Below are 16,175 nucleotides of genomic sequence, written 5' to 3'. Positions count from 1 at the left end.
AGAAGATCAAAGGACTCCAGCACGTGCCATACACAGACTGACTAAAGTCCCTGTTGCTGTACGCAGTATCATATAGACTTCTTAGGGGAGACTTATCCCTGGCTTACAGAGCAATCTCTGACACAAACCTAATGAATTTGCTGCACATCCGTAAATCAAACAGGACTAGAGCTACCCATTTCAGGGACCTAAATATGACCTGTGGCTTGAATAGGACTTGCTGGAGGAGCAGATTTGTCTCACAGCGGCTTCCACACCTTTGGAATATGCTGCCAATTCATGTGAAACAGAGCACCTCTAGGACACTGTTCAAAAGGAACCTGGATGAGTGGATGGGGCACTGTGAATTCTTACTGGGGATAGTGCCCACAACCCTCCTGGACATGGGCAGTCATTATTAAATGCTGTCCTGGGAACTGACTAGAGTATCTATGGTATTACAGTGGGATGGTATGGCTAGGACTGAAATAAACTCTGGATCAGGAGCCTAGTAACCTCCTATGATCCTATGCATCCAAATCAAATAAGTGCCATGAAATCCTTATGCTCTGCCTCCTGTTTACAGGTCTTGGGTGAATAACTATTTGGTTACAATATGCACATAGGTTCATAGGTGTGTATGAGGCTAATGGCCCTGGAGCCTTTACAAGCCTAGCCCATAAGATTACCGTGGCATTGTGCCACCCGACCTTAGTTCCCAGTGCCTCTGTCGAGTAAAGCCACTGGAGTGATCCATGGGGTGAATTTTCTATTTCCCATCCACTCATCAAGATTTCTCTTGAAGAGGGCCAGTGAGGTGCTCTGCTTGACATGTAGAGGAAGTCTATTCCATAGCATGGGCAGTCTCTGGGTTATGAACCTGTCCCTCCAGCATGTTCTGTTGATTGTGGTAATGAGGTTGAGGTCTCTGAAGCATGTGGTGCTGAGGAATTGGGATTTCTTTAGATGTAGCATTTCTGACAGGGCTGGTCAGACATGGCTTTGTAAGTCAAGCAGAGATTGCCTCTAAGTAGGTGATATGAGACAGAGAATAGTTGGAGTTTATTTAGTCTGTCCATATAGGACAAATTTTTAAGACCTAGGATCCTCTTTGTTAGGTACTTTTGCAGCCTCTCCAGTTGTTGCAGGTGTTTAGTGAGGTTCATGCCAAATGGGGCATTGTACTCCGTGATTGGCCTGAGGGAGACAATGTCCTCTTTTTTCCTGGATGCAAAACCCTTAGTAATGAGATGTGCCACATAGGACTTTCTGACCGCAGTGGCAATGTGGTGGTCAAAAGAGAGGTTGCAGTCAGCCTGTGTTCCCAGATCTCTTATAATAATGAGTTAATGCTGTAGGTATTGCAGTATGCACCAAGTGGGATGAAACCTGGCGAAAAAGAGGGTAACTGAAGGTTTACCCATCTAGGAGGAGGGCTTTCTCAATTAAAACCAGTGGCATAGCTGGGGTGAGGTGAAGGGGCAGCTGCTCCAGGTGCATACTGTTAGGAACTGCATGATGACATCCCCTATCACTGTTAAGTTCAGTTCATACTGAAATTTAGAAGTAAATGTTAGTATTGCATTTGCAGTCAAAACCGCTTGCTGTAGCGCTCCATGTGTGGTATAAACTATAGCAACTGCTTGCTACAATTTAAAAGAAGAAAGGAGGTTTTTGAGAGGCACCACTTGGATGACATTGGGTGCAAAAACAGCTAGCTATACCTCTGATTAAAACAACAAATTTAATGCAAACAAACTGCATTAAAATAAGAGCAAGTGACAGGAAACAGACTGAGTGTGCAAACTCTAAACCTAGAAATCCAAAATAATGACAGACCACCTTTAGCAGTCACAGATTAAACTATGTTTATATCTGCTTACCTTTAAATAAAAAAATGCTACTTCTCAGCTCCTCCCACAATTCATATAAACTTAATAATTCTGCACTTAAATGAATGCAACTCAGCCTGCTAACTGGCCCTAACCCGGAACTTACTTTTAAACCTTCAGGAAACAAAATTAAAAATTAGAAACAAAGAAATGTAAAATAGTGATAGAGTAACTTTAGCTGACAGGTCACATATTAAGTCACTTGGTAGATACTGGTAGCTTATTTACTCATGTCAGACCCTGGAATTGTATAGAATGTACCAAAGGCATATGCCATGGTACATACCTGTCAACCACTTAGAGCAAGAAATCTGGACAAAGCTATCAGTTATGAGGGGACAAAGGCCCCAAAATAGGACACCTCTTAATCTTAGAAAATTCATAGAATAACAGGTTTGCATTGGCATGAATTTTTTGAAGGGTATGAAGTCAGAAATCCAGATGTCTGTCATTATTTCCTCATTTCACCCCTCGATGATTTGCCAGAAAAAAAAACGCAATTTTATAAGAAACAGACCTAAATATGAGACAAAGAATATGGACAGTCTGTGAAAATCTGTACATTTTAGAGGCATGCCATGGCTAATTTGTCAAAAATATTGATTGTAATACCAGATAAGCAAGCCTCTTCCTCTAAGGAAATATTGTCTGCTTACTATGTTTAGAGGGAAAGGGATGAAGAACCTTGTAGTAATAAATTATACCCTCTTTATTCTTTATTTACTAGTGTACAACTGGTAACTCTTATCCCTGGCACTGTTCAGTAATTTTAAGCATTTAAAACAGCTTAACAGCCCTGGCTCCATCGCACAGAAGGCTGGAGCTCTAGCTGTGCCCTGTCTCCATCACACAGAAGGCTGGAGCTCTAGCTGTGCCCTGTCTCCATCACACAGAAGGCTGGAGCTCTAGCAGTGCCCTGGCTCCATCGCACAGAAGACTTTGGCTCTAGCTGTGCCCTGGCTCCATCGCACACAAGAATGGAGCTCCGATTCTGCCCTCATGCCAGATTGACAGATTATGACAGCGTTGGCCATATATGTTGTACATTTTATTTTATGGGTTTTCTGGTAGTATTACCAGCAGTGGCACCACTAGAACTGTGGAGGTCCAGCCATATAGTGTTGCGAGCATAGTTCGTAGAATTCCGTCTTGACCTGGGTGGGATCAATCGGATCAAACAGACTTCTTCATCACCTTTACATACAGCCTTACTCGATTAATATCTCCAGTAGCCCCTATGTAAAATGGTTTGGTAATCCCTTCAGGAAGGAATCTCTGAGTAGTTGTAAAGATTCAGAGAAGTTTAGATAGAGTTGCTTATGTTGTCTCATTTCAAACAGCTATATCTGTTACACATTGGATTACACTTTAGAAGTCATTTTTCAGAGTGTACTGTGTTTACCTTGATTTACAGATAATATTGTGACTGTTCTATTAAAATATCTGCACTTGCTTTGTAAATGGTAACTGTCATTTTAGAGTTGTTCTCTAGTCTAAGTTTTTTTTTGAATTTCTTCTCTGCTTCCACAGGTAATCGGATTGCTGGATGTATTCACCCCTGCCATCTCAATTGATCATTTCCAGGATTTGTAAGTTTTTGTTTTCTCTGTCTGTGTGCCTCTCTGTGTGTCTGCCTGTGCATGTGTGGTTTTATGTGCTTTTGTGACCTCCAGGCTTGATTATGCACGCCACAGTCTGCACAGAGGAAACCCTGACTCTATGGTATAGATAAGGCCTTAACTCTGTATGTTTGACCAGTGGCTTGGGCACTGGATGAGGCACATAGAAGAATGTGAGAATGAGTAGCATTGATGCTTCACTCACTGTGGGGTGAGAGGATGGTGGCCTTGCTTGTCCATTGGATACCATAAAAACAGAAGCTTAAATGTAAGAAGTTGGCTATATGACAGGGACATAAGCGTGGCAATCCATACCAGTTTTGGTAGCTCTTCAGAAGTGGGTGTGGAAGAGCATTTTGTGTCATGAGGAGTATGTAGGATATTCGCTGGTGAAGTGAGTGCTAGTTCAGCCACCAAACAGGCTTAGGGTCATAGCAGAAACACCCCACCGTTCCTAGTCAGGATGATATGCAGCTTGTAGAGGCAAGGCCATTAGTTTCTATCCTGTGGGCAAGCTAGACAAGAAGGCATATGGTCCTAAGTGAGTCTATATCACATTGTCGAACTCTTAAAAGTTAGAATGTTATGTGATCGACATCATATGATCGAACTTTTTAAAAGTTTGAATGTTTCAATGGAAATCTCCGTACAGTGCGGAATAGGAAGATTTCCCTTTTCTGCACTGTAGTACAATCTCGGAGTTGCTATATTTAAAAAGCGGGCGAGTGGGGGGAGCTGCCCCACCTCCCCCCATGGGGGGCTTGCCCCCCTACTTAAACCATTCAGGTAAGTTTTTTCTTTGGTTTATTTATTTTTTTATTACATTTTCAAACTTTTAAAAGTTCGATCATATGGTGTCGACCATATGACGTTCGAACTTTTAAAAGTTTGATTATGCAATGTAGACGCGTCCTGAGCTTATCTGAAGGTGAGGACTGGACCTGTGAATGGCACAAAGAGCCATCATGGCTGCCTGAATTAATGACCTTGCAGGCTACTCACTCGGTAGTGTACTGGGTATATCCATAGTATGGGGGAAGGATTGGAGGAGGCTTTGGTTGGCCAACACAAAGGGAAAAAGCATCCGGAAAAAATGTGCAGCTGTCATACTGAAATGAGCTTTTGAAGTGCCTGTACTTGTTAGAGAAATGGTTAATATTGTTGCAAGTTTTTAACCCTCTTTGGATCTGACCACAACCTGCCAAAATAGACAGACTCCACAAAGGAAGGGGTTACCGATAATCTGATGAAACCAGCTGCCATTTGCATGTGTTCAGAAGGAACCAGGAAGTGAACTAATAAAACATTTTTTTTATATATACATTTTGACTCTATTTCTGACAACCATTTGTGTTCCTTTGATCAGAGTAAAGCTTGTTCATTCCAAGTATTGCACATCCCCAGCATGGGGATAAGAGCATCTGGAAGGTCCATCATTCAGGCAGTCATACCATGTGGTTTGTACTCTCACTGGCATCCTGGCAGTGAAGGTGTATAATATAGACTCTAACCCCTTCCCTAGGCAGGGGATGTGTCACCTGCCTTATCTTGGTGACACACTATGCTTTCCTCCAAGGTAGTACACATCCCCATGCACCATCAATGAAAGCTGCCACATATGTGCCTTTGTGACCTACTGCCCAGCCCGGGCTGTCCTGTGTCTCTACACCTCATCTGATAGATTGTGACATTGGCTGCTCCCCCTGGACAGTCATGCCCGTCCTGTCCACACAAGCAACAACAGACACTTAAATCACTAATTGAGCTCTTGTTGCCTGGGTTGTAGTTAGGACTTTAGCCCAGTATGTTATTGGATCTGGCACTAATCAAAATATTGCTGATCTTTTTTAACTGTCCCTGGAAGATGGAAGGTTCTCTGAAGTTTTCATGAAAGCAGGTGCTAGTCCAATTCCAAGAATGGGGGCAGGACCAAGATGGGTAAACTGCACACTACTTGGTGCATCCTCTGCAGTAAGGAAATAGATGAAATCCCCCTGTCTCAACCACAAACTTGGTCATTGTCTAGAAGCCAGTGGGCTGCATGATTCTAGGCTTGACAGAATCATAGTAGGTGGTTCATGCTAAGTGAATCGTGAACTAGGGTAAGGCTGTGTAAGTTCAACTTATGTAAACTTTAGTTAGGCTTTTGGCACTGTGCGCACACAGGCTGTTAACTCAGAAGTTGGAAAGCCTTCCTATGGATATCTTGGTGGTACTTTTGTAATCAGTATGCTGTAGGGTTAGTACTAATGACAAAACATATCTTCTACATTGCGGGGAAAAATGAGGCATGGTGTGTTATAAGGGTCATTACTGGGGCAATGTGTGGATTGTTTAGGCTACTAATGAAACCTAGGAGCTGTGGAGGGAAAGTAGATCTCACTGACAGTGACACTGACATACACAGAGTAGATGTAGAAGGCATGCACAGGATGAATTCTAAGAACTGCTTGACTTTCAGACTGACTCATTGGCATATTTCATTTTCCATTTGTTTATCGGGTTAGTCTGACTAGACACAAGGCGACCGTTCTCAGCAGAGGCCTGGGGAGAAAAGCTCCAGATAACACAATAAAAAATTATAAAAAAAAAATAATAAAAAATTATATAAACATAGCTATTTTGTACAAGCAGCATAGAACATATAAAAGGAGTAAAATCAGAGTTTTACAAATGATGCAGCATACAGTGGTTAGAATACTGACAAACAAATTAAACAAGATATTATATAACAAATATATACAGTTGCTTGAACATAAATTCAAAAAGAAGTTTCCGTAGATAAACAGGGTCATAAACTAGAAATCAGAACTATAAAGGTGGCCTAATCACCTGGTTCACAGTGCTATGCACTACGTGAAACTACACAGTACACCTGTAATCTAGAGATGTTGAAAGTCAGGAACAGGTGAAATTAGTCTGGTTCTGTACAGAGGGTCGGAGCCTTGACTGTGCTTCAGCTCTGTGGCACAGAACAGTGGAACCCTAACTGTGCTTCAGCTTTATGGTCCAGGGGTATGGAGCCATGGGGGCACCCCAGCTCTGTGGCACAGAATGATGTTGCCCAGACTGAGCCCCAGCTCTAAGGCACAGAGTGCTGGAGCCCAGACTGAGCCCCAGCTCTGTGGCACAGAGGTAAAGGTGCCAGACTGAGCCCCAGCTCTGTGGCACAGATTGATTGAGCCCAGACTGAGCCCCAGCCCCTTGGCAGAGTGGTGGAGCACATACTGTACCCCAGTTCTTTGGCAAAGAGTGTTGGAGCACAGATTGTGCACTGGCTCCATGTCACGGAAGGATGGAGTCCTGACTGTATCCTAGTTCCATGTTATGGAGTACAGACTGTACCTCTGTTCCTTGGCACAGAGAGATAGAGCCTTGATTGTGGCCAGGCTCCATAGCACAGAAGGGTAGAGCCCTGCCTGTGCCCTGGCTCCAAAGCACAGAAGGGTGGGGCCCTGCCTCCATAGCACAGGGGGGCGGAGCCCTGCCTGTGCCCTGCCTCCATAGCACAGAGGGGCGGAGCCCTGCCTGTGCCCTGGCTCCATAGCACAGAGGGGCGGAGCCCTGCCTGTGCCCTGGCTCCATAGCACAGAGGGGCGGAGCCCTGCCTGTGCCCTGGCTCCATAGCACAGAGGGGCGGAGCCCTGCCTGTGCCCTGGCTCCATAGCACAAAGGGGCGGAGCCCTGCCTGTGCCCTGGCTCCGTAGCAGAGGGGCGGAGCCCTGCCTGTGCCCTGGCTCCATAGCACAGAGGGGTGGAGCCCTGGCTCCATCCCACAGAGGGGCAGAGCCATGCCTGCGCACAGAAGGATTAAGCTCTGTTTGTGCTGCACATGATCTGGGTTCAGTTTTTGGACCAGGTGCTGGAGGAGCTGGCTGGTGGATGTTGGAATGAATAATAATGCAGAAAAGCTGCATTGAGGTCTCACTCTTGTATGCATCTTTGATCATCAGCAGCTTACCTTCACAGCAACACATTGGTCCTGCTGAGCAGTACATTGCTCTGTAGGTGGATCATGTGTGGACATCTGCCCCTATGCCATTTCCGTAGGCCTTGTTTGGACGGATATGCCATGTGTGGCTACAGATTGGAGAGTTTAGGAAGTAAAAACTCTCCACCAGCTGATGGCTTTCTGGTGATCAGCTTTTGCTTTCAATATAGTCAGTCAGTTGGTAGAAAGAAAATGCCTGCTGGCCAGTGGGGGAATGGGGGGGTAGGTCAGTGTTTGATTGGGGGGAGCATAAAAAAAACACTGTAAAGCTTTATAATATTTGATGGCTTAACCATAATTTCAGATGACATGCTTATTGGAAACCTTTGTGAAAAGACAGTTAAAAAACTTGAGGGATCATGGCATTCAAAAAGAGGCATCACAAACATAAGCTGGTGAGAGACCTTATAGTTCATAGCTCGATGCATAGCTGTGTTCTGACCAGTGGCAATGTTAGGACACAAATTCCACATTTGCAGATTGGAACTATGTATATGAAATGGAAGTTATTCCATAAACAAGCAATATTGTAAGAAACAAATCTAAAATGTTTTAATAGTTCTACAAAGAAACAAGATGGTTACAAAGATTACTATCACTTAACGATATTTTTGAATGTGTTAACTCCAAATCCAGCAAGATTCTTAAGTTCTACTTGTGTAAACTTTGAACCATGAGTATAATCTGCCTCTTTTATAAAGTGGTCGTGAATGGAAAGCAAGTCCAAGTTTGAAGTCTGTCAGAATAGTTATGATCTTGAACATTATGTAGGTGTCTAGTAAATTTTGTTTGTACTCCCATATTGAGTATAGTGACAGGACTTTTAAGTCGGTCCATGTAGGACATGTTGTTCAGGCCTTGTATCCTTTTGGTAAGGTATCTGTGTGGATGTTCCAGTTGTTGCACGTGTCTGGACAGATTTTATTATTTATTTATTTTACATTTGTTAACTGGGATAGTCCGACTGGATACATGTCCTTTTTCAGCGGAGGCCCGGGGAGAAAAGCTCCAGCAGAGTTACATTGATAATTAGGTACAGTAAATGAGCTGAAAGAACTTAACAAAAACATAGGCTATTTACATACAAGTACAAGACTGCCATTACTATTTCTGAGATTACTACAAATGTAACATTAATAACATATTAGCAAGGACGGTAGGCAGTATAATGACATAGAGTTAGACAGGATACATATTTCTTTATCACAGTATACAAAGTACTTATCATCTTAGCTAGTTGTTTATGTTTTAGTTAATGGCACAGAGCTAGTCTGGGTTTGAGCAAGGACATAGCCAGTGTGACTTGAAGTGGAGTTTTAGACTATTTTTGAATTGACTTAGAAGTTGCAAGCGTGATGTTATTTGGGAGAGAGTTCCATATTTTACCAGTGGTGTTGGCAAATAGCGCATCACCACCTAGGTTGAGAGATTTAGTTGTTTGGACAAGGAGTCTGTTTGCTGAGCGAAGGCAGCTTAAATTGGAGTAGGGAGTCATTAAGTTTTTTAGTGCTAGGGTATTCTCAGGTTGTTTAAGGATTTTGAAGGCCTCTATGAGTTGGGACTGGTGAAGAAGGTGTGGGAATTCTATCCATCCAAGCTTTTTCAGGTTAGTACAGTGGTGTGTTCTGTAGGGTAGGCCAAAGCACAGTGCTCTCCAGGGGAAAATGAAGATTGGCTCAAACAGTTAGACACATACTCAAAGTTAGCTGTAGCTGTTTGCAGACAGTTCAGACCCAGACTGCACTTTTCTTATAGGAATGTTAAAGGTGGTACCGGAGTTGAATACTTAAGAGTGGTGTTAGGTTCAAAGTTAGCTGTAGCTGTTTGCAGACAGTTCAGACCCGGACTGCACTTTTCTTATAGGAATGTTAAAGGTGCATGCCAAAGGGGGCATTATATACAATGACTGGCATAATGAGTAAAGGGGGGCAATGACATCCCTATATCCAGACACAATCCCTTTATTTATAAGCTTTGCAGAATAGAAGGACTTTCTTACGACGATGGACACATGTTGGTCAAAAGTTAGATCACTGTCTACATGACTTTCCAAATCCCAAACAACTGAGTCAACTCTTAGGGGTGTTTTGACAATGTGGTAGTTCCCTGGGGTAGACGACTTCTCAAAGGATATAGTAATGTATTTTTGGCATTTGGTTTAAAACCATGATTTTGACCCCAGTTATTTATTTGAGACAAACCTTACTACAGGATGGCTAAGTCATTTGGGGATTAATTGACTGCTCCTAGCTTGCAGTCATCTGCAAACTAAGTCAGTCAGAGCCCTTTGGGACTTTTACCTCAGAAAAGTAGATGCCAAATACTCATTCATTGATGTTATCAGGGGCGGCTCGTGGCATCGGACTGCAGCCCCCTCAGTTGTTTTTGGTATTGTTTACATGTTTTTAATTTAATGTAAAAAAAAAATATATATATTTTTTTACTTTAAATTTTGAGTCCGTTCGAAGTACGCATGCATTGCACCTAATCGCGGTTGTAAACTGCTTTTTTTTTTTAATTTATTTACATTGCAGCCCAGAGGAGCAATTAAGGCATCATTGTGATGCCCAGAAGTCTATGCGGCAGCGGTTCCAAACCGCATAGACTTGGAAGGGACTCGGACTGCGACGTCCGCAGGCACGTCAGTCATGACATGCCTGCTGGGCTAAAGCCTAAATGCTGCTGATTGGTTGTCGCTCTCTTCCCGGGCTTTATGTGCTGGGAAAAGAGCGAGAATCAGTCAGTCAGTTGTCGGCTAGTTTCTGGATTGACGGTATTTTACCTTTATTAAAAATTTTTTTTTTGCTTTGCCATTGGATTGAACCGGATGGGATTTTGGGTGTGCTAGAGAGAGAATGAAGGAAGAACAGAAGAAAGAAGAACAGAAGAAAGAAGAAGAAAAAAGAAGAAAAGAACAGAGTGAAGGTTCAAGAATTAAAGTAAGTATACTGTTAACATTACTTTTCACCCTAGCAGCTTTGATTTTTATATTGTAACATGCACGATAATTCTTTTCTTATACAGCAAATATTTTGAATTGCTGTAATATTGTTATTATTTGTCGTGCAAATCTAGACAATAAATGTGCATTATGGGAATCAAGAGTATATGAGCAGAGTTTTTGAGCGAGGGCAAAAGACTCCTGGTCTAATCTTACTAGATTTATATATTTTTCCTATGATTATATTGCTGACAAATTTTGTTTTAGCTATGACATGCTTTTGAATGTAAATGTAGTTGATTTTTGTTGTAGTCCAACCCCCAGAGTCTGCCATTTAATCACAGTTGCATGGAAATGGAGTTAGTGTATATAACTTATAAGTAAAGTGGTGTGGTGGGTAGACCCCCTCCCAAGTCAATACATGTTTTTGTTTTTGTTCATGCTTTGTTCAGATGGGGAAAAGCTGTAAATGCAGGTAGTTTTTGTTTATTGAAGCTACAGTGCAGTAGGAGTGATTAGAGATGGCATGTGATTTTTTTTATGGGAGTCCAGTTGATGGCATAGCCAGTGGTTTGTGGTCAACTGTATTGCTATTAGGTTCATATGTTAAGAACCATTTACTAAGATGTTGATCCATAAGGATAGTTAGAAACCTAGCCATGCATTCCTATGAAGTTTGTAGCCCTTATAGTTTTAGTACAAATAACCCAAAGATGGGGAGAACATGTACATGTTGTCCCTCCTTTGTAGAAGCTTGTCTTATGGGCTTTTGAAATGAGACACTAACTCTTAGATATGTTATAAGGTGGATGCCTGTGTTGTATGTTTGTGAGGTTGCTGAGGGTATTTGTTTCTTAAGTAGCATTTGGGAGACCTTTGTGGTTTAGGTAGGTTATGGACCTCATAGTATGTACATCTATGTGTGGTCTGATCTGTATGTGTTAGATTTAGTTTGGTGTTGTACTGCCAAACTGCTTGTTATTTGTAGCATCTTCATGTGAGAGGCTTACCTCTGTTAGCTTTAAAAAAACTGCATCTCTCACACAGTTAAGTTAGTTTCTTTAATCAGTAGGTGACTATTAAACATGAGATAATGGCTACATTGTCTCAGGATGCCTATTTCAAGCAAGCTGGCTAAAGATATATTTGGAAAGTGCAAATCAATGGTTCTATATGCTTAATGATATTGGCTAAAGGGAGTAATGCCTTAAGAGAGCTGGAGGTGCTATCAGTCTGGTAGTGGAGATAATGCTGGTCTCAACACAGCTGCTTACAGCTAGGAATCTATGATCCTTCACTCATTCTTTCACCAGCAGCAAAAGACTGGCATTTATCCCAAGCTGCTTCCTGCAGTGTAGCATTAACCCAGACTTTGGGTTTAAGTACACTTGCGGGAGTATTTTCTTACTAAATGCCCTGGAAAGAACCTACAGCATCTTGATGCAACAGACAGCTAAGCTACACAAAGGCCCTGAGAAGTTCTCACCAAACTGCAAACAGACCACTCAGTGAAGTCCCACCCACACTTGATTGTGTGTGTTTATGTGCTTTCTATTGCAGTCTTTCCCTCCACATCCCATATATGTGCTTGTTGAATGTTGAGTAACTATGTAAAATGTACTTATTGCCACTAGGACATCAAAAATCCGAAAATTCAAACTTGGTTATTGAGCGATTCTCTTCAAAGGCTTCTCAAGTATCTCAGCAGATTAGCTGGGTGCACAAGTTGTTCATTTCAAGTGCTAAACAAATATTTCCTCTGATATAATAGCGTTTTGCAAGACTCTGCTTGGTTGCTTATGTGAATGCTAATTCAATAGCTGAAACTTAAGTTAGTTAGATGAGACAAAGCAGTAAATTACAAATAATCTATAAATAATGTTTCAGCTCTTGCTTTCTCAAGTCTTCCTAGCTTCCCTGAATTTGAAGGACGCTTATCTTCATATTCCCATTCACCCTGTATTCAGGAAGTATTTGTTTCTCTGTTTCTTCTTCTCATTTTCAGTTCTGTGCTTTGCCCTTTGCTCTTTCCACAGCTCCAAGAGTATTCACCAAGTGCCTAGCTGCAGTCATAGTTTGCTTCATGTTTCAAGGAGTGCAAATAGTTATCTGGATGATCTGCTCCTACAGGCTCCCTCTCCTTCCATGTGCCTGTTGGTCCTGCACTTTACTTGGCTGCTGCTGCACAGTCTGGGTTTCAGCATCAATCTCCAGAAATCTCCCCTGTCCCTCTCTAAGGATCATGTCTTCCTAGGATGCAGGATTCAAGTTGTTCCAGTCCTGTTATCTGTACCTGCTCCCAAGGTACTCTGTCTTTAACAAGCTATTTCCAGTCATTGCTTCCTCTGTGTCTCACGCCTGCCAAGGAATTTGAGTGCTCTAAGGATCATGGCCTCGACCATACCCATGCTGTCTTTTGCCAGACTTCGCATGAGGAAGTTTCATTGGTACTTGGGCTCAGTGTGGCTTCAGCATTGCCACCCGCTGGGGTTTCCAGTTCCCTTCCTTCCTTGTCTAAAATTCGAGCTTCAATGGTGGTTTCAACATATATTTCTCAATTCAGGCATCCCTTTTCAGCCTCCTGCTCCATTTTAGGAGCTTTTTACAGACGCTTCAAATTAGGGTGGGAGGCTGCTTTGGGCAGTATGAGGGTTCAGAGTCTCTGGCCTACTTATCAGCTACTGGATCACATCAAAAGCAAAGAGATGCGGGTAATTAATTTTTGTCTCCAGGTTTTCCACTTTGTTTTCTCCCCAGGCCTGCCCTTTAAGGGTCTGTACAGAAAAGACCACATTCATGTGGTACATCAGTAAGCAGTGGGGCACAAGGTCTTATCTTTTTTTGTAGGCTACCCCTTCAGGCCTGGGATCTAGCTATTCAAATGCAGGTTTCTCTGCAGACAGTTTAAATTCCTTCAGTCTGACAAAACTTGGTGGCAGACTCTCTGAGCAGGTCCAGGACACTATCACGAATGGATACTCTACAGAGAGGTATTTCATGACATAGTTCTTCAGTGGGGTATCCCTCAAGTGGATCTCTTTGCCTTCTTTCTAAACAGACAACATCCATGCTTCTGTTCTAGAACCCCAACTCCTTTGGCTTGGAGGGTGAATGCTACGTCTTTTTTGTGGAAGGGGATGTTCCTTTGTGTTCCCTCTTCCTCTTCTTCCAAGGGTCCTGCACAAGTTAAATCAGGACTTTCCAAACATCTTGTTGGTGACTCCCTTTTTGAACCAGACAGCAGTTGTTCCACTGTCTTTTTTATTTGGCCAGGGATGATTATCACAAGTTACCTCACTGAATAGATCATCTCACACAAAACAAGAGGTTTCTCCTTCACCCTCATCTGTCCACTCTTCAGTTGACACTTTGGGTAATAGGGATGTTCTTCGTCTCACATTGCTGCAGTCATAACCTGTGGGTAGTCCGCTGTCCTCGGTCGGCCCGAATACCAAAGTGTTAGGCTGGCGTCGGTCATAGTCGCTCAGATCTGACGTCAGTACGCAGTGGTACTAAAGCGCATGACAGACGCCATATCCTCAGTCTTTCTTGCCGCATGGTCCGAAGCAGAAGCAGCGTTTGCAAGTGCCATTCGGCGTCCTGAAATTTTCGTATTCTGAGTTTCAGACCGAAGACCAAGTTGGGCTAAGTACCCCGTTGGGGAATATTTTTGTCTTTTCTTGCCTCAGTTAAATCCGGATGTCAGAAAAAGTTAATAATTGTATTTCTTGTGGGAAACAGATACCTCATAGGGACTACCACTCTCTCTGTATTCCTTGCTTGGGGCCTGAGCACGACGTAGTCGGGTGTCGCTTTTGCGCTAGATTTAATAAGCGCACCATTAAACGCAGGTTAAATTGTGCTAGACTTGTTTTTGGTAAGCGGTGCAACTACAACATGCCGTCGGATCCTCCGACGCCCGCTACCGCTAAGAAGCGAAAAGATAAATCGTTAAAGTCTAAGCAGGATGAGTCGTCCGTTGCGTTCTTTGGAAACTACGGTGGAATCAGTGGATCCAGCCGAGGTTTCAGCTGAGTCTCAGGGGGAGCCTTTAATATTACAGGAATTGGCCTCTCAGGAGTCAGGTCAGGCCGAGGGGGCCTCTCTAGTTTCTGTAGTTCCTTCTTTACATAAGGTTGTTAGGCCTTCTACTTCTGTCACTAAAGCGCCTTCTAAAGCTAGGCCTGGTCTTTCTGGCACAGGCGTCAGCCCTAGTTCTGCAGGTTCTGTTCCTAGAAAACATATGCTAAAAATGGCAGAGGATTTGATTACTTTAATCAGAGGTTCTATGCCCCCTCCAGATAAGAGACCTAGGGTGGAGACAGAGGTGGAGGGTTTGGAGCATTCCTCAGATTACTCTGAGTCTTCAGCTGAGGACATTCAGGATTTTCCTCCCTATTCTGATTCGGATGCAGAGGACTCCTGTCCTTCTGCTTCTCCTCAGAGGATTTTTCTTTTTCTGAAACCCTGCATTCCATGAGGGAGCATTTTAAGTGGGAAGGTCAGGATTTCTCCGATTCTCGTAAGAGGCTTAGGAATTTTTACCACAGCATAGGCCCTTGGCCATTCCCCTGTTTTGGATGTTGTTCAGGATGTTTTTTCTGAGGCTTCCCTTAATCCTGATTCTTTACCTCCGGCCCCTGTCAAGCCAGACAGATACTACAGAGTTCCAGAGGCTCATAAATATTTATATAAGAGTCCTAGAGCTGACCCAGAAACTATTAGCCAGGGACCTAAGGGTGTCGGGGCTTCTGTAGTAAAGAATCCAGTTCCTCTGGATAAAGATTCTAGAGCTTTGGATAGGTGGGGTAAAAAAGTGTATACCTCCTCCACACTAGCTATGAGGGCTTTGAATTGCCAGTTTCATATGCTGAAGTACCAGAATTTTCTGTTAAGTCAGTTGAAATCTAAGGTAGATGCTTTAGCTGAGGGTATAGAGTGTAAGGAATTGCAGGATTTAGTTCATGCCTCTGATCAGGTAGGTAAGCATTCCTTGCAGTGTGGCTTTGATGCTCTTCAGGCTTCTTCCAGGGTGGCGGCCACTGGTTCAGTTATTCGTAGGCACGCCTGGCTTAAGGATCAGACTTTGTCAGAGCATGTTAAAGCTCGAATTTTGGATCCTCCCCTCCACTCTGAAGTTCTTTTGGTTCTCCTGTGGAGTCAGTTTTGAAGAAAATGGAAGACAAAGCTAAGTCCATGCAGACAGTTAAGGAATTTTTACAAGTGCAGCCCCTAAGTTTAGCAGAAATTGGCCTGCAAAGGATGGGCATATCCTTCTTCGATTACCAGTCTAAGGGCAGATCTAGACGTGGTAGGGGCAGAGCTCATGCTCAGGGTTCTTTCAGACCTAGGGCGTGGAGTTCTCCTGCACAATCTTCTGGTGAGGGCAGGGGTCAGCCTTTCGTAAACAGACCCAATGACCTGTTTCTCCAGCTGCCAGATTCCTCCTGTCTGGCAGCTCCTCTAGGAGGAAAGTTGGCACTCTTCAAGCAAAATTGGCTTTTGGTCACCCAGGACAAATGGGTGTTGGACATTATAGATCGAGGCTACAAGTTTTATTTTCACACCTTGCCTCCTTTCAAAGGCATGCGGACGTACCTCCTCAGCAAAAGCTGGAGGCTCACAAACAGATTTCTTTACTTTTAAAAATGAGGGCTATTCAGGTGGTACCTCCGTCAGAAGTAGGCCTAGGATTTTATTCTCGCCTGTTCCTTGTGCCAAAGAAGGGGAACACTTGGAGGCCAATTCTGGAT

General features: G+C 43.2%; 1 protein-coding gene across 1 annotated transcript in view; it reads left to right on the top strand.

Moving 5' to 3' along the window:
• The window catches only part of LOC122806265 (mitogen-activated protein kinase 13-like), a 713,780-nt gene that overhangs the window by 182,183 nt on the left and 515,422 nt on the right, over positions 1-16,175 (top strand). The window contains exon 3 of the mRNA XM_044076536.1: positions 3,402-3,460. Coding sequence (XP_043932471.1) covers positions 3,402-3,460 — 59 coding nt within the window. The remainder of the gene's footprint in view (positions 1-3,401; positions 3,461-16,175) is intronic.

Source organism: Protopterus annectens, chromosome 7.part0, assembly GCF_019279795.1.
Source record: "Protopterus annectens isolate FY-2018-M chromosome 7.part0, PAN1.0, whole genome shotgun sequence".
Taxonomy (NCBI): domain Eukaryota; kingdom Metazoa; phylum Chordata; order Ceratodontiformes; family Protopteridae; genus Protopterus; species Protopterus annectens.
This window is presented reverse-complemented; position numbering and strand designations above follow the sequence as displayed.